Source organism: Schistocerca piceifrons, chromosome 3 (assembly GCF_021461385.2).
Source record: "Schistocerca piceifrons isolate TAMUIC-IGC-003096 chromosome 3, iqSchPice1.1, whole genome shotgun sequence".
Taxonomy (NCBI): Eukaryota; Metazoa; Arthropoda; class Insecta; order Orthoptera; family Acrididae; genus Schistocerca; species Schistocerca piceifrons.
Window position 1 is genome coordinate 85,050,854 of NC_060140.1, and position 18,925 is coordinate 85,069,778.

The 18,925-nt window shown below is 38.2% G+C and overlaps 1 protein-coding gene and 1 long non-coding RNA gene across 5 annotated transcripts in view; one reads left to right on the forward strand and one right to left on the reverse strand.

Moving 5' to 3' along the window:
* The window catches only part of LOC124788117 (pericentriolar material 1 protein-like), a 392,802-nt gene that overhangs the window by 4,187 nt on the left and 369,690 nt on the right, over positions 1-18,925 (forward strand). For 3 of the 4 annotated variants that reach the window (XM_047255242.1, XM_047255241.1, XM_047255243.1), the window contains exons 2-3: positions 1,216-1,350; positions 14,042-14,138. In XM_047255242.1, coding sequence (XP_047111198.1) covers positions 1,228-1,350; positions 14,042-14,138 — 220 coding nt within the window. In that variant the 5' untranslated portion in view covers positions 1,216-1,227. Of the gene's footprint in view, positions 1-1,215; positions 1,351-7,586; positions 7,723-14,041; positions 14,139-18,925 lie in introns of those variants that run through there. The other variant, XM_047255244.1, reaches the window with a different exon arrangement.
* LOC124788119 lies at positions 4,405-7,504 on the reverse strand. Its single transcript, XR_007016059.1, has 2 exons — positions 6,861-7,504; positions 4,405-5,048 (listed from the first exon to the last, which is right to left on the reverse strand). It is a non-coding gene; the product is annotated as an uncharacterized LOC124788119 (long non-coding RNA).

Here is an 18,925-nt window from a genome sequence, read left to right on the forward strand (position 1 = left end):
TCTGCTCATGCCTTCTCTACTTGGTGAGTAGTATCAAGTTATTGCTAACCAGTAGTGCAGGCTGTTTTAGAAGAGAAGTTAGGCCTACTGATCGACAGAATGTTATATTGGATTGGTTATCTTGTCTTTTGTTTGTAGGTAGCTTGAGACTTTCACTATGGCACTTCCTTGAAGCACAAGTTCAATGTTTGTGCAAATTTTCACTCATCAATTATAGTTAAAGGACATTTTTTCCATTGTAAAGTTAACTATAGGTTTCATAGCTACCTCTAACACCAGCCAAAGACTGTGCCTATCCTTGTGAGAGGCTCCAGGTAGACACAGTGCAGGAGAGCACGTAGATGACTCCAGATGCCTTTATCAAAGGGAACTGGAGGAAACTCAACAGGTTCTGTAAATAAGCTCGGTGTAAGCAGTGTATATGTGACAAGTGAAGTCAGTATTATTTTTTTGGAGCCAACATGACAAGTAATACAGTTAAAGGTGGACACTAATCTCATACTAACACAAATGAAATCTTGACTATCATAGTAATGAAAATTAATATCTCCTAAAAAATAAGTCACTCAACAAAATTAATAATGCATAAACTAAACTAGTCCACCGAGAACCCAAAAGCTTTAGCTCAGGGGAAGCATGTAAAATTGATATTCAGATTTAAAAACTTATTAATTTATTAAGTAATTTGACAAGTACAGTTCATCTTTCTGTAGCAAAACTGTCTCCTTGGGCCCTGGTATGTGACATTTACAAGTATAGTGGTAAAAGATGTTAGTAAGAAAAGTGTGTGATAACTGTCTCATCTTTTATCTTGCCATTCTCAAAGAGATATTGTAACTGTGGGTTGTTTTAGTCACCCAGGAAAAATTCTCTGTGTTGGTGATGCGTAAAAGGATATGTGTGTTAAACCCAAATTTAAATTTGTTATGAAATTTTCAAATGTTCCCTCATGTTGCCATATTTTTGACTTAGAAGATGTACTGTAATTTTAAATCTGAATCATTCCACATTATTTTGAGAGGTCACAATTATGAGCCATGAAACATTCAAATAACAGAAGTAACTAACTTGCTTTTTCAACCAAATTGAAACCATGTACTTATGGCACTGGATATTCACTCAGGTTGAGTAGTGTTCTAATCTTCAGACTCTATTCACTCTGTACTGATTAACTTATGTTACACAGTAATGAAAGAATACCTTTATATGTTTCAGTTTCCCAGAACCATGTCACCTGATGGCAGGTACACTGGAACTGTTCCGAAGACTAGTACACATAAAGGGTCTACACGGAGAGATACATCTGCTTTGCGAAGGCAGGAACACAGAAGCAATGTACCTAATAACCTTGTAAGTTTTAGCTGAGCTTCTGTCTGGCTAAGAGACTGAAACTAAAGCAATTTTTAATATCTTGTCATTTTTCCTTTGATGAACTTTAACGTCTCTGAAGCATTGCGACCATGTTGTATAATACAGAGATTGCTGTTTTGGTTAGGTGTTTATTTGCGAAGTGTTTGTAGCAAATGTTGGTGCTGAATGTTTTGGTTAGGAATTTACCCTTGGCATTTGGCTGTGAAGTGTGCATGTATGGCAAATCTTGAAGCAGGATTTAAATTCGACAACACATAGATCACTTCCTCCATTAGCACCAGTATTAGGTGATGCTACAGTTATTGTGGGACAGTCCACAGCAAAAACTGCATGAATGCTTGTGAGTTGTGATGTATTGTATTGGCCTCTTGCTGGAAAGAGCAAAATGATCCCACTACAGTCCCCCCACCCTTCCCCACTCCCCTCCTTGGCCCCTGCAACCGACGTCAAGTTGCCAACAGTAGAAACCATCTGCTATGAGCACTTGTGTCAATGTTGCCCTGTAAAATGCACTACGGCTATAAAATGCCTAAAAATGTTGTCCTTTGTATGAGAGATAAATACAAAATTAATTAACGGTTTGAGAAATGAGAATCTGCACACACAGTATAGAGTTTATTGTGTTTATAGGGTAACTGTCTATGTTGTATTGTTATTTTGGAGGAGTGGGTTCAAATCCCTAGCCAACCGCCCTGCCACCTTTCTCTTGTTTCGTAAATCACTTCAGGCAAATGCTTGAATAGTGCCTGCTTGACAAGAGAGTGAGAACAGTTTGAGATATTCTATAATATAATTACCCTCTTCAGTAAACCCTTATTTTTATGTGTAAGCACACACATGCAAGTGGCGATTTTTTGCAGGCTGAAAAGTTATGAGAGCCTTTGCAGACAGCTGGCATCACACCAAGCATTGTTGGCAGAAGGCAGCCCATAGATAGCTGTGGAGGGTACCAACAGCCTGTTCATGGATGCTATTTCTCTGTGGGATAAAGATCTCTCAACACTCTGCCCAAAATTCTCTCTCATTTTGCTATCTATATTGGCATAGCTTTACTATGGCTATGAATACAAACTGTTTTCTGCTCCAAATTGTGCATCCATTAGTTTACTTTCTTTTTTGAGATTTTCAACATCTCAGCATAAAGGTGTCATGTTTTTGCACATTTTATATATAGATTATCACTTACTTCACAGATCTCTATCACACCACCGCTACCTCCTCGTCCTCCCACCCTCCCCCCTGTTCTTCTCACCACTTCACTGTTGCTACTGTGGCTCAGTCTTCTCCTCTGTTCTCAATGTTTTCTTCCATTCCATTTAATCACTTCTCCCTTCACCTTCCCTTCAGTCTCTTATGCATCATTTGCATCTCCTGCATTTTCCTTGGCATCCTCATCCATTCTCTTCAGAAGTCTTTTCCTGTAGGGATTCCTCATCTCTCTAAAACTTTTCTTTCTCCTCTTCTCCATTTTTGTTACACTTATCCACCTTCTCAAAAACTTTATTTCACTTGATAGCATTTTACATTTTTCTCTTTCCTTTGTGACCCAAGTTTCTGCTGTGTATTACAGAACTGGTATATAATATATCCCATTCTTAGTTTCTCTCATTAAGCAATCAGTTTATCTTTCTTATTCATGTACCTGTTTGTCATAGCTTCCATTGTCCTGTGATCTGCTCCCCTGCTACTTGAAATTTTCCACCATTTTCAGCTGCTCCCCACCCAGTGACATGTTTACCATAGGTCTACCCTTTTTTACTTGTTGTGACCACCAGTTCACAACTCATTGCAATACGATTTAGGCCACACTCTTGCTCAATTTGTGCCCAAACATCCAATTGCTTCTTTTTTCCCCACTCTGATGTTCCCCCACAACACCAGGTTATCAGTAGACAACGCTGCTGTCTTCCTGCTCCTGTCTTGCCACTTTCGTCTTTATCACATCAGTCACCACAATGAAAAGTAAAGGAGATAGCGAACATCCTTGTTTCTTGCAGCTTCTCTGCTTGTCATCCTTTTCTCTCTATTTTCCCCTTTAACACAACTTACATTTCCCTGGTACAATTCTGTTGTTCTTAGTACAGTCTGCTTCTCTACCCCATTCCTTCTTATTTTCTCATCTGTTACAAAATATAAGTTATGACTATCCAGGACTGAGTTTCTGAAGGTCTTGCTATGAAAATGTAATGAACTGATCTTTTTGTTATGTTTGTAGTGTGTGCTACCCACAGGCTGTTGTATCATTGTAATATGAAAATTGCTCCACTGAAATGCACAAAGTGCATCTGAAATGATCTGAATTTTATTGGCACTGTTGTAATTCTACTGACTTGTTTTCCAAATCATTTTAGTGATACCTTGACCAACAATCATCTCCAGGAAATGTTCACTTGTGCCGGAAGTCACAGATTCGGAGAGAAATTGCTGCAGGTGAAGTGTACAAACTGTGTTGTCCGTGCCTGCTGCAAATTCCCAAAACAGTGATTTGCCTTCAGAACCACTTAAAAATAATTGCATAGAAATGTTTCTCTTCCTTCTGCATGGAAAGGTAACAAGGCTACTGTTCGGAAGGAACTGAGTGAACTCATGCATTGTGTCCACTAAACCAAGTGAGATGAAACTTGCAGTAGTGTAAAAGCTTATTAAAAACAAACAATGGAAATTTCTGGGCAGGAATATCAACAATATTAGGAAAAGGAAAGACTGTTACTTACTGTAAACATGACCTGTTGAGTTGCAGACATGCACAATGAAAAGACTGTTTGTTATTGTTATACCTTTTGGCCAGAGCCTCCTTCAGCAAAGGAAGCACACACACTTTTACACAAGCAAGCACACCTAATACACACATAACCATTACTACTGCCAGGGTCATGCCAGTGGTAGCAATCACATGTGTATAAAGTGTGTTTGCTTGCTTTGGTGAATGTGTGTGTGTTTTCTTTTGCTGGAGAAGGATTTGGCTGAAAGCTGTAATGTGTAACAGTCTCTTCAATTTGCTGTCTGCAACTCAACGGATCACCTATAAAAACATATTGTCAGCCATTTTTATTGACAGTTAAAAAATCTACAGTAGTAAACAATCCCTTTACCAAAGGACTTGCTAGGCCTTTTCAGATGAACACTCATATAGAAAGAGATCTGCAACAACTTATTGCGACATACACCTACCAACCAGGCACAAAGGAACATCCCTTTTGGTATTTTCTCACACTTTCCAAACTGGTTTCGTACTGACTATTCAATGAATGTCATATCTTTGTACTTCTTGATTCTAATATACTGTTCTATGAACCATCTCTCTGCAGCTTATCTAGTTGTCAGACACTGCAATATTAAATATATTGCATTATCCCAAGCTGCAATGAATTTGATGCATGTTATGTAATAAATACAATAGAGAGTTGGCAGCACAATAATATTAAGAAATACTTCTCTTCTGTTTCTGTAGAGATTGAATTTCACTGTTCATGATCCATTGTAGTTTCCTCTAGGATTCATTATTTCAAAATTTTAAGCAGTGATCGTTCTTGGTTGTGGATGGATCAAATAAAGTGTAACTTCCTTTGCGTCATTTTCACAGCAAATTGTTCTGTTATCTTTGTGACCACAAAATATGTCTAATACTTGCTATGAACAACTGTTTTGTACTGCCTCATGCCTCAGCCATGTTGGAGCTAAAAAAATAATAAAAATATTACAAATTAATGTTTAAAGATTGATCTAGCTTTATATTTGCAATTGTTTTGACTTTCTGAGCATGTTTCTTCTCATAAATGTGGTTGAGTAGATTGTAATTATAAAACTTGTCTTATAGCTTTTTACGGTATGAGGTTCAGTGTCTCAGTGGTAAAGTGTCAGGTTATGAATCTAAAAGTCTTGGTTTCAATCGCCAGTCAATCGTACAATTTTTTTCTGTCACTTATTTCATCTCGTGCAATGTTTTTTGTTGTGAAAAACCCCGAGTTGCACCATGCTTCGGAATCCACATTAATTGTTGGCCCCCTATAACTGCAAGGGTAAGACAGATCAAAGGTTGGAGACAGACAACAGCATACCATCTCGAACAAGACCATTCATAGTGAAGCAGTGTGGTGTTCAAAACAATCTTCAGATTGATAGCTACTTTACTTTTTACTTAGCTTCTTACTGTATTTTTATGATATATTATTTTGATAACTGTGGAAAATATAATATCAATTGATTGTTATGAAACCCGTGACATAGCGAAGCATATATCTTAGAAATATTACAAATGGAAGTGCTTGTCACAAGTATGCACAATTTATACGTCTACCAGAAATTATACTGTGACATGACTGTATTTAATTAAACAGAACCACACCTATTTAGGCTCTTCCACACAGAATTAATGTTACTATATTAATGACTATGTACTAAATAAGTGCCATACAAATCTAAACTGGATAATTAATTCACACTGTGAGAGTAGTCACGTCATCTACGAACTATACTTCAGGAGATTCACAGCATTCTGTGTAATATCACCTTAAACTATCCACACATTGATGCATGGTCACCAACAGACTGTTGCCAAAGACCAGCTGGGACTAAACAGCGTTGTTTTAGATTTTGTTGATAACTGCTTCATAACCCATCTGAATCCTTCCCCTTTTTCATTATTGTGCCATCGGGAACACTTCTTCCAACATATCCTACATTCTGCTAATTCCCTGTGCCTAAGTTTACAGTAGTTCATGCTCTTGACATACCTTGCCCCCCCCCCCTCCCCTCCCCCACACTCCTGTACCCACCCTGTCGCATCTTCCTGCCGCCACACTTCCTGCTGCACCCCTAGCTTATCCGTATGTCTTTCTTTAACTCCGAGGTCTCCACCTTCCACCCGTATTCTATCTTCGTAGCATTTCTTCTAATAGCTGGGTGTCATTTCACTTGTGTCCTTGCCTCCTCCAGGTACTGTATGAGCACAGCCTTAACCTTAACCGTACACCTACTGTTCATTTGTCTATACCATGCCTCTTCCATGTATCAGTAAAACTTATGGTTACTTGTGTTCCACTCACTTGGCAGCCACATTATGTATTTATCTATTTACCACAGAAGTTATGTAGACTGAGTACTATAAATTTCTAATAGCTAAATGGGTGAAAGACTTGAATGAGCTGTGAATTTTATTAATCAATTGAATTTATTTGTGCAAGTATATCTGTAGAGACAGTTAACTTGGGCACACTGAACAAATCACAGATTATGCTTGCAGAATGGTCACAAAGGAATAAGAATTAATCTGCACATGGTGAAGATATTATATTACGGCTGTGCCAGTCTAGAAAGTTCTGTAGTGTTAAATATTAAGAAATAAAATTAAATGTAGTTCCAGCCTATTGAAACCCAAAATATCTCATAAAAGAATACCTCCTAATTCAATATAATTCAGATTGGGTGGGCAGAAAGTAAGCACAAGCATATACATCAAAATTATGTGATATTGTAATTTAAGGACTTACCCTTTTACTTTTTGCTGTTTGCCACCCACTTCTGCACAAATAGTGCAATATTGTTGTAGCTTTGCCTGTAGACCCATTTTATTTCCTATCAATAGTATGCTATCTCCTTTTTTCATCTTTATTTCTGCTTATTTTCCTCGTAATTGCCCCCTTTTGATTCTTTTATTTGGAATTTTTGAATTTTTCTTATGTTCAGGTTGCTACTTAAAAAAATATGACATTTCAAAATATATATAGTCTGTGAGTAGCAGTTATTTTTGAAACATATTATATTTCTATGTATGAAGTATGTCCAAACTAAAAGCATTTTCTGTGAGAGAAACACTGTATAATAAGCAAAATTTTGCAAATTAGCATTTCCTTTTAATTATTTTAAAACCTGGCTATGAATAACTGATGTAATGACTGCACTTTTTTCATATTGCCCCATGCCCTTTTCCCCAGCTGAACATCTGTCATTGTTTGGATATTTATAAAATCTTTTGTTTTTTAATGAGTGTGTGCTTTCTTGTTGTAAGCAACCACTTTTTTCAATAAAGGGGTATAAAGAGCCTAGGGAAGTAATTAAATTCCAATAGCACTCAACATCTGCATTTAGCCAGGCAGTTGATTGCAGATCCTGTTAAATTTGCTGGCTGCAGACCATCATGATATACAGGTGGTCTGTGAGCTAAAAGTAGCCCGAGAAAGCTCTCATTCTATAATTATCTCTTGGAGGGGATAGGTGCCAGATCTTGGCAGTGCGCTGGTGCCATGTGCTGACAGAGAATGTGCCACATGTACTCATTTCCTGACACCCGTGTGTAGGTTCTTCAGACAGTTAAAAACAGGACCAAGTATATAATTATATTTATACATACTGGTAAATATCTGCCTTTTTAAAATTTGTATTGATTAGTAGTAATTCTTTTTATAAAAGTACTTAATGTGTATCTGGTAGATGTATTCTTGAAGAGCTATTGCATTATAAATTGTATTAATCTTGCAATGAATAATGTTGTAACTTAATCATCATTGTTTGTCTTTCTATTGAATATTGTACAAACATTGTAGCTACGTCGATATTCATAGGTAGTGCGTCACTAAGAAATGAAACAGCAGTCTTTAACTGTATGGCAAATGAACAAGCACTATCAGGTGCAAAATTATATATATGTACACCTCTTTTTTTATGTCTCATACCTTTTACTGGGAGTGAGAGTTGTAGAACATTTATACATAAGGCAGAATATAAAACAAGATTATTACTGAAGCTTTTTTTAAAATCACTGTCTTTGAAGTAAGAGATTTAACATACTGAAAACCTTTAGTGTGGAAATATGGGGAACACTAATTTGTATGTCAGATGGTGATTGCTAAAACACAAGCACTAATGACCTCTTAGCTGTTTAACATTTAAAAGTAAGAAACAACTAATAATTCAGAATAATATTGTAAAAAGAAAACAAATGAGAAGCAGCACTTTGTTTAGCAACAGAATGTTCTGCTGGATATGTTTGTATTGAATCTGCTGTGCTTTAGTCTTTCTGTGTGAATTATCATCTTCAACCTGTTAGTGTAATGAAGGAGGAAGATCTGGGACAGGGGAACACATGGAAGAATCTGCAGTTTTGTGCGAAATCTGATGTGATACTGCTTTTAGGCATTTCTATTGGAAGCCTTTCTTAGCCAGAAATGAGTATTAAATGTTTAGTACATATCAAAGTCACACAAGACTGTAATAATGAAAACAAATTTTCAGTTTGATTTACTCTTTTTTATATACATGTAAAATGTATATTGGTTATTCATATTCTTTGCAAGTCAGCAACCTACTCTGTGTTGCAGTCATTTCACAACTGTGTTACAGCACTTCCTGGCTGCTTATGAGTCATTTGTCTATATTTGGTGACATTTGAAGACATATTTGTTTGTACATTTAGGTTCACATTCCCAGAATTATGGTTGCAGCTAAAGAAGAAAACAGGCAAATTGTTTGTTAGCTATTAATTACCTCTGTTGCTGGAAGCGTGTGTGTGGTTACTTTCGAATCTTGCTGACAGTGTTGAAGTTGTTTCTGCTTTGACTCAGTATTCTCCCTGGAAATATAATCTACAACACGTTTGTTGGTGTGATTATTATCTACAGCCAGTTTATGAGGGTGGTTTCATAAGTCTGGTAAAAAAGCAAGAAAAAATATTTGTTTCATGAGCAACTCAACTTACTTCTCGACATAGTCTACTTTGAAGGATCTGCTCTGTGTTCAGCAATCCTTCAGCCTTTTCGTCCCATTGGAAAATAGGTTCTGTCAAACTCTTACTCATTGACTGCAACTATCACTTCCTCATTTGATGAAAATTTCTTCCCATCAAGCCCAAGTTTCAAGTTTGGGAACAGAAGAAGTCACTTGGGACTAAGTGAATGAGGAACCAATTCAAAATGTGGTTCATGCGCTTTCACCATTTTTATCGCTGATGTGTGGGATGATGCACTATCCTGGTGAAAAAGCACTTTTTTTGGTGTCAACCTAAGACTTTTTTGCAGCCAGTGCAACTTTCAGACAATCCAACAATGGGGCATAATAGGGTGGATCCAGTTGTGGTTCGCCTTTTGTCCTGGTAATCTATGAAGATTATTCCTTGAGAATCCCAAAAACAGTGGCCATCACCTTACCAACCAACAACACACTCTTTGCCTTCTTTGATGCACTTTCACCAGCCTTTGTCCATTGTTTTGACTGCCGTTTTGACTCTAGTGTGTAATAATGGATCCAGGTCTCATCAGCAATCACAAATTTGTACAAAAGATCTTGCGGGTGCCATTAAATATCATTAGACATTGTGTTTAAATGTTGTGCTGGATATGCTTGTGGTTGACTGTGAGCAATCGCAGCACCCATCTCACACACAGCTTCTTCATAGCCAGTTGTCCATGCAGGATAATATGCACTCACATAGTTGAGGTGCCTACAGTCTCGGCATTCCCACAACTGGATGGCCGGAGTGCACTTTATCTTTGGTGCTTGTCTGACAATGTTTAAATTCATTAATCCAAAAGTAAATGGTCTTCAGTGATGGTGCTGAGTCCACATGAACACCATCCAATTCTGTTTTAATTTATGTGGCACCAACCTTTCAAATGTTTAGTAACAGCATGAAACTGTTTTCTCCATTTTCAATCGTAGTCGACTCCTGACCAATTCAGATGGTTGTCTACAGTTAACTGTACACTGGACATTGTTGAAATTCTTTGTACAAACCTTAGAATGATCAAGCTTACCAATCATAAAGATGTAACAAGAATGGTCCATTCTTTCGTGGAAATTTACCATATCAAACCATCATCTTACAACTGTATATTGTAGCAAGAGAAAAGGCATTTCAGTTTGTTTCCAGAATTGAATGAAGGTATGCAGTGAGAACTTGTCATTGGTTGGTGTAGTTTTAAACAAATGTGATCAGTAAGCAACTTGATGACTGTGAGCAAGTATGACGATAAACCATAAGGTTCAAGTCTTTACCACTCTTAATGAAGAGAAAAATGGCTACAGTGAGAAGTTCTTTTTGCTACAAAGCTTTTTGCTGAAAAGTGACTTGACTTGACTTGAGAATAAACAATTACAGTTCAGTTTCTGTTTATTATAACAGATTTTGCCAGATGACAAGTTAAAAAATACAATTTCAGCTCTAAACCAGAGCTTGGAAAAGCTGCCAAAATCCTAAAAGTCTCTCTGTTTTATTCAGTATCACCATCATTGTGGTAAAACATTGGCCGTAATGAGTAGTTGAGTATCAGAATATTTCGATAAATTTATTCCAGACCACAAGTAAAATACTAAACTAAAATTAATAAGTGCAAACAAATGGTAGTATGACATATTGTTTCTGTAACCGTAGATTTCTCATTTAGTTGCTGTGAGATTTTTACTATAGGAATTACTGGGAGAAATGAACTTGAAAAATCTAATACCTGGCATGGAAAATTGACACATTGATTATTTTAGCTTGACATCCTGATTCATAATATTCAGGGTGTTTCAAAAATGACCGGTATATTTGAAACGGCAATAAAAACTAAACGAGCAGCGATAGAAATACACCGTTTGTTGCAATATGCTTGGGACAACAGTACATTTTCAGGCAGACAAACTTTCGAAATTACAGTAGTTACAATTTTCAACAACAGATGGCGCTGCGGTCTGGGAAACTCTATAGTACGATATTTTCCACATATCCACCATGCGTAGCAATAATATGGCGTAGTCTCTAAATGAAATTACCCGAAACCTTTGACAACGTGTCTGGCGGAATGGCTTCACATGCAGATGAGATGTACTGCTTCAGCTGTTCAATTGTTTCTGGATTCTGGCGGTACACCTGGTCTTTCAAGTGTCCCCACAGAAAGAAGTCACAGGGGTTCATGTCTGGCGAATAGGGAGGCCAATCCACGCTGCCTCCTGTATGTTTCGGATAGCCCAAAGCAATCACACGATCATCGAAATATTCATTCAGGAAATTAAAGACGTCGGCCGTGCGATGTGGCTGGGCACCATCTTGCATAAACCACGAGGTGTTCGCAGTGTTGTCTAAGGCAGTTTGTACCGCCACAAATTCACGAAGAATGTCCAGATAGCGTGATGCAGTAATCGTTTCGGATCTGAAAAATGGGCCAATGATTCCTTTGGAAGAAATGGCGTCCCAGGCCAGTACTTTTTGAGGATGCAGGGACGATGGGACTGCAACATGGGGCTTTTCGGTTCCCCATATGTGCCAGTTCTGTTTATTGACGAAGCCGTCCAGGTAAAAGTAAGCTTCGTCAGTAAACCAAATGCTGCCCACATGCATATCGCCGTCATCAATCCTGTGCACTATATCGTTAGCGAATGTCTCTCGTGCAGCAATGGTAGCGGCGCTGAGGGGTTGCCGCATTTGAATTTTGTATGGATAGAGGTGTAAACTCTGGCGTATGAGACGATACATGGACGTTGGCGTCATTTGGACCACAGCTGCAACACGGCGAACGGAAACCCGAGGCCGCTGTTGGATCACCTGCTGCACTAGCTGCGTGTTGCCCTCTGTGGTTGCCGTACGCGGTCGCCCTACCTTTCCAGCACGTTCATCCGTCACGTTCCCAGTCCATTGAAATTTTTCAAACAGATCCTTTATTGTATCGCTTTTCGGCCCTTTGGTTACATTAAACCTCCGTTGAAAACTTCGTCTTGTTGCAACAACACTGTATTCTAGGCGGTGGAATTCCAACACCAGAAAAATCCTCTGTTCTAAGGAATAAACCATGTTGTCTACAGCACACTTGCACGTTGTGAACAGCACACGCTTACAGCAGAAAGACGACGTACAGAATGGCGCACCCACAGACTGCGTTGTCTTCTATATCTTTCACATCACTTGCAGCGCCATCTGTTGTTGAAAATTGTAACTACTGTAATTTCGAAAGTTTGTCCGCCTGAAAATGTACTGTTGTCCCAAGCATATTGCAACAAACGGTGTATTTCTATCGCTGCTCGTTTAGTTTTTATTGCTGTTTCAAATATACCGGTCATTTTTGAAACACCCTGTATGTGTGTGTTACATTGTGCAATGTGAAATGGGGCATTCGAGAATGCTTGGGTACTTACCATTATATTGTAATTAATTGTAGACATCACAGTTGGATATTGACATCTACATGTGTCTGCTTGCCACCTAACTCTTTGTGACAATGGATACTTTGTGCACCACTATTCTTTTCCCATTCTTTTCTTCCATTTGTGGATGAGCGTGGGAAGAACTACCATCAGTAAGCCTCTTCATGAACTGAATTTCCCAGGTTTTACTGTCATTGTTATTTCATGAAACATATATGGGACAAAGTAGTATATGTTGTTTGACTCATTTTGGAATGTACATTCTCAGAATTTTAAAAGTAAATATGCCTGTGAGGTATAATGTCTCTCTTGCAGTGTCTACCACTGGAGTTAGATGAGTAAATCCATGAACTCTCATGACTGATGATCTCAGAAGACTATTGTGTCACATCAGGAATTGTGATCTATATATGTATGTGTGCAGAATAATTGCTCCCCCTGCCCCGCTCCCTTTTTTTCTAGCACTCTATATTTTGGCATATGGGTTGCACGATGCTACAACTCACCTTGTCTTTAATGTAAGGCTCTTTCATTTCATGCCAAAAACCCTCTCATTTGTCTGCATTGATGATTGCATCTATGTGTAAATATATGCATTGAATAACTTTGCATTGTTAACATTGATGAAGTGTGTATTACTTGAAAGTATCTCACTCAGAACAACATTCTTTCCTGTCCTCACAATTCACACATTGTTCCTAAATGTCATATTCCCAAACTGTTTGCTTATTGTCTCTCTGTAAATTTTCTGGGTGAACATGGGATTTATTCATTCTAAATGCAATGAACCCATCTCAGCCATTCATTCTCTGTTCAGATCCTGAGACACACTTCAGAATATCTCACCTAAAAGCATCTTCTTCCAAAATCTCCTTCCCTCTCTCCCTCTCCTTTCCCTGATCAGTCATCATATCCTACCCAGTGTTTATAGCCCAACTTACTATATCAAGTACTTTTACTATCACCCCACCATTTGTACTCTATTGACATCCAACTTCCTGCTCATCACTGTTGACACCACCTCCCAATACGGCGACATCATCTACTGTTATGATCTTGCTGACATCAAATGCTACCTCTTGCAATATCCTAATGACTTTAAACGTACCACCTCACTCCTTATACAGATGACTAACAGTATTCTCACTCATAACTACTTCAACTTCGATGAGAAGTTTGCATAGCTGTGGTCACTTGCATGGCCCTCTATAAGCCAACCTATTGATGAAATTCGTAGTGGAATCTTTCCTAGGCACTCAGAATCTACAACCTTTTATTTTTATGTGGTTCACATTCATTATTGGTGTCTTCATATTCGTAATAGTTCCCCTTCTCCCCACATCACACACACACACACACACACACACACACACACACAGTGACCATTCATCTAGTTAGCATTGTCATTGTACCATACAAGTCATTTTGGAGTTTTGTCGTGTTTGCTAAATACTTACATTTTCAATAAAAAGGAAGAAAATGTTATGTATGAATAACTGTGTTTATGTCAAATATGCATGTAAAGCTTGATGCAAGATGATGTCACTCTTGATTTTAGGTATCACAAGATAGCAGATATACAGGCAGCATATCGCAGCACAGTCAAAGGCATACACGAAAAGCCAGCAATACTCGAACTGAGAGTTTAGATCCAGGTAAGGCTTGATACCTCATAATCTACAAGTTATTCCAGAAAAATCATTAACAAAACAGTTATTTTTCCATTTGAAGTATTTCATAATGCTGTAGAAAATGCGAGTAGTGTACAAAAATAAAATATTTTCTCCATGAATATGGGCTGTAGCAGTGTGCAGATCATTTGTACAAATTACTTGTATTAGTATTTAAATACACGCACACTCACTCACTCACTCACTCACTCACTTTCTGCCCTCACTCCATTTCTTTTGCTTAGAAAGATAGAAATGGTCATATAAATACTCTCTTCAAACACTTGTAAGTATCTCTTATCATTATGACAGTACGCTAATGGAAGTTTTAGGGTGGAAACAAAGAAAAAAAAAAAGATGAAAGATCACATGTATCTGATTGATAAGTAGAGCGTAAATCCTTGTAACAGTCCAGAGAAGTTATTAGCCTTCCAGCTGCCACTCTTATCATCATTAAAGTACACACTCTCTCAAATATAACCACAGATATCCAACTACTTCCAGTCACAGCTGCTGTTTTAGAATAGCTGACAGACAGATGGGTATAGAGAAGAAAGACATATAGAAACAGAGAAGAGTTAAAATGTACAGGCCGAGAACGGGGTGGGAAAGTAAGGGGATGCACAATGAATGGGGAGGCAGTTTTCACTCAGTGGTAGTTCTAAAGTGAGGGCTGAAAAAATGTGATATTCACAAAACTAGGAAGAGATAGGGGAGGAGCAAGTTCAAAAATGATAAGAGAGGAATAGTGAAGGTTAGGTGAAAGATCCGGGAAAATTTGTCTTGGGGATTGTCTGAATGGGAGATATAATGGAGGGAAAGTCCCCATCAATGTACATGGCATAAGAAAAAATGTGAAGCACCCAGAAGGACAGGAGATAATTCTATGCAACTTCTTGGACCGACATGGTATGTGATGTTATTTCAGTGATTACAAAATCAAGTCAAATTTATAAAGAATATGACAGTGTGGCCTGGATGTGTGCACTGATTTGATTGGGAAGTGTGCCATGAAGCTATTGTATCCTCTCGTGAGGCAAGCCAGGCCTCAACTATTATAACTGATCCTTGATATCTTGGACACTGGCTTTGGAACAGAGCAGATGCCCACACATGTTCTATCGGGGACAGATCCGGGGATCTTGCTGGCCATGGGAGTTTCTCCACATCACACAGACACTTCATAGAACAATGAAAACAATCAATTATTGACAAAATAATTTAATTGGATAGATAAAAAATCTACTCACCAAGCAATGGCAGAACACACACTTAAAAGACTGTTGTAATTTGCAAGCTTTCGAAGCCAGTGGCTCCTCCTTCAGGCAGAAGAGTCGAAGGGGAAGAAAGAAGAGTGAAGGAAAATGACTGTAAAGGTCTAGGAAAAGGGGTAGATTTCAGGAAAGTCACACACAAGTGCAGGTCAGTGGAGACTTACCATACAGGATGAGAAGGAAAGACCGATTGTTGGTGACTGCATCGGACAAGATTTGAAAACCTGGTAGCTTAAAGGTGGAGGATAGGATAATATGCAAGACAGAGATTACTACTAAAACATCATTAATAAGAGTGGAAATCTAAGTGCATTGTACATAACAGAGATGGGAGGGGGTGGTGAAAAATAGACGGGAAAGACAATAAAAGATATAGAAAACTAAAACGGAGTGAAGCAAGGAGTAGTTACAGTGCAGAAATGCTGAGACAGAAGAAATTAACGTAAATTACGGCTAGTTGGGTGGCAAAAATCCAGGACATGTTGTAGTGCTAGTTCCCAACTGTGGAGTTCTGAGAAACTGGTGTCTGGGGGAAGAATCCAGATGGCTCGAGTGGTTAAACAGCCACCAAGGTCAAATGTCATGTTGTAGAGCATGCTATGTGACAGGATATTGTGAGTTGCCAGTATTTGCCCTCTGCCTGTCCCCATTCATCCCAATTGATAATTTGGTGGTAGTCAAGCCGATGTGGAAGGCCGGACAGTGTTTACATAGTAGCTGATGTATGACATGTTGTTTCGCAGGTTACTCTGCTGTTGGTAGTATATGTAATCGTAGAGATACACGATATGTGGATGAGCGTTGTCCTGTTCAAAAAAGGAACCAGGATACTGTCGCATAAGGGGTAACTCATGAGGATGCAGGATGTCCATGAGATATTGTTGTGCCCTCAGAGTTCCTTCAGTCACTACCAATACTGACCTGAAGTCCTACCCGATGGCTCCCCACACCGTGACACCAGGGGTAATACTGCTGTGGCCCACCAAAACATTGAAAGAATAGGCCCCCACACTAGGTCAATGATGATAATCTGAGGTAGTGCAGACCCATTATTTATCACTAAACACAATTTGATGCCATTCATTAGCAGGTTCCTATCATCATTCCAAATGGCTAGCCGCTGTGGCCTCTGCCTCTGCAGCAGCACTGTCCTGGGCCTGATAGTGTCAGCACAGTGACCAAGGACCATAGCTCATGCTTTTATCAACCACTTTCTCATCACCTTGCCTTTGGAGCCAAGCCTGGGTCCTGCCAGCCTGTAACAGACTGCAGGAGGGTAGGGAATATGAAGACAGCACAAAGTGGAAGACAGTCAGTCATCACTAACAGCTGAAAATAGCATCATGCTAGCTTGCTGAAATATTGCACCATCTGGACTGTGCCACCAGGATGAATATCCGAGAAGAGTTCAAAAAAGAATGTTTATTAATCACTGAAAGTTGAATGTCTAAAATGTTTTCATTTAGTGTAACTGGGCAAAGTCAATAATTTTTTACTTGTTATTGGGAATAAAATATGTTTCATTGCCCTTTTCCTGCTTTACAAGACAAAAATAGCAATATTTATGATGAAAAGCTCTCGGGTTTCCAGTTGGGTTACAGGTTTAAGGTACCATGACATTTTCACAAGTGCTGTACTCATCGTCTTCTGGTGAAGCTTTTCATCAGTAGTATATGCCGGGAAAATCTATATTCTCACAAACAGTACTCCTGTTATTCTAAATTCATATGTGGTCTTAAAATCATTTCAAAAGATATTTGAATCCTAGTATATCAAAAACTTCCAATGAAAACAGAACACAGTGAGCTCAGTCCATCTTTTTGAACTTTCCAAACTGCGTGTCGAACCAAAAGTAAGTCTGACAGGGGAATGGTGCAATTCAGCATATTAAAACCAGCCACAAAATTTTCCCCATAGTTAGAATACAACCATATAAATGCCCTGTTAATATTTTATCTGCTTAGCTTTATTGCAAGTTTTTAAACTGTTGAAAATTTCCAATATCGTTTTTCACCAGGTGGCAGGAGAAACATATACCCCTAGTGTGGCCGGAGCAGACATTGCATGTGCTACACAGTTGGTGCACAGTTTTGGCTGACAGCAATTCAATAAACAGATAATATTATACAACCATATCATAAAGATTGACAGTTAGTTGTCTCTTGAATTTGCAATGTATCCTCTATACAGTTCCACAGGGACTTCGAAGACAAGATTAAACTAATTACAGCACACACAGAAGAATTTAAACAGTCAACCCTAATTACAGCACTCACAGAGAAATTTAAGCAGTCAGTCTTCCCATGCTCCATTAGTGAATGGAACAGGAAGAAACCTCCGCCATGCAGTACACAGTGATTTTGGGGTATGGATGTTGATTTAGATGTAAACAACAATAGGTATCAGTCGTTTGTATGGTATTAGTAATTGTTAACAATGGGAATAAAACTGAATTAATATTCTTTGTGTTTTCTCTAATAGAATCTGTCATTGTGCAGGTACCAGTTTATCATTGTAATGTGGAATCAATTTAATGTTCCCAATCTCACAAAGATAAAATATGAGGAATGTGGTATGTACACAACATCATGTAAGTCTTCTTAAGACCTACACATGTGTGATTTGCCACTTTTATATGACACTAATTCAAATGGTGATAGGAATTTTATGTCAATTGATGGAGGGGGAAAATGTACTTAAGTTTGTTCTGTAAAATTTGATTGTGAATTGCACAAATGGAGGAAAGAATTACATGCAAAACTGATGTGCACCAAAATGAAACTCCGAAAAGGGTGCGAGAACACTGTTTGAAAGATTTAGAACTGTTTGTGTGAAACACAGTGGACCATTTGATGCATACTTTCGAGACAGGGCTCTCTGAATTGCTAGTTAAATAGACTTATATGATATCCAGGCTTCCTTGAACTGGTTAAACAGCCTCAAGAACTCATATGGTATTTGTAGCTGAAGTGAAGAGGAAGTGTGCTTTTATCCACACAACTGCTTATCAGTCAGATCTTATAAAGCAACTACCCTTTGTTGTTTTGCAGTGAAAAAATAGGCAGGTAATTGTGCAATCAATGATTGTATACAAAAACACCAGTGATAAGTATGAGTGAATTGCTATATCCCCATCATTATATCAGTATTTAGGAATCTGACAAAAAGTTTGGATAGTTAAAAAAACAACAGTTTACTTGCTATAGTGTTATTGTCAGTAGTAGTATTTTCCAGTGTTTAATTCGAAATGTCTTCTTACCAGCTGCAAAAAATAATTTGTTGCTTTTGTTGGCTTAGACATAATGACCCAACTATCTTTCAGGTCGACAACAAAGAGACTGTCTATATAATATGGATTCCCCCCAGAACATTAAGTTGATTAGAAAATTGCCTAACAGTATAATTTCCGATAGCTCATCATCATTTAAGGCTTATCAATGGAAAAGTATTCTTAAACTTTGGTCATTTGTGCATTCTCAGTTTGCATTGCTACATTTT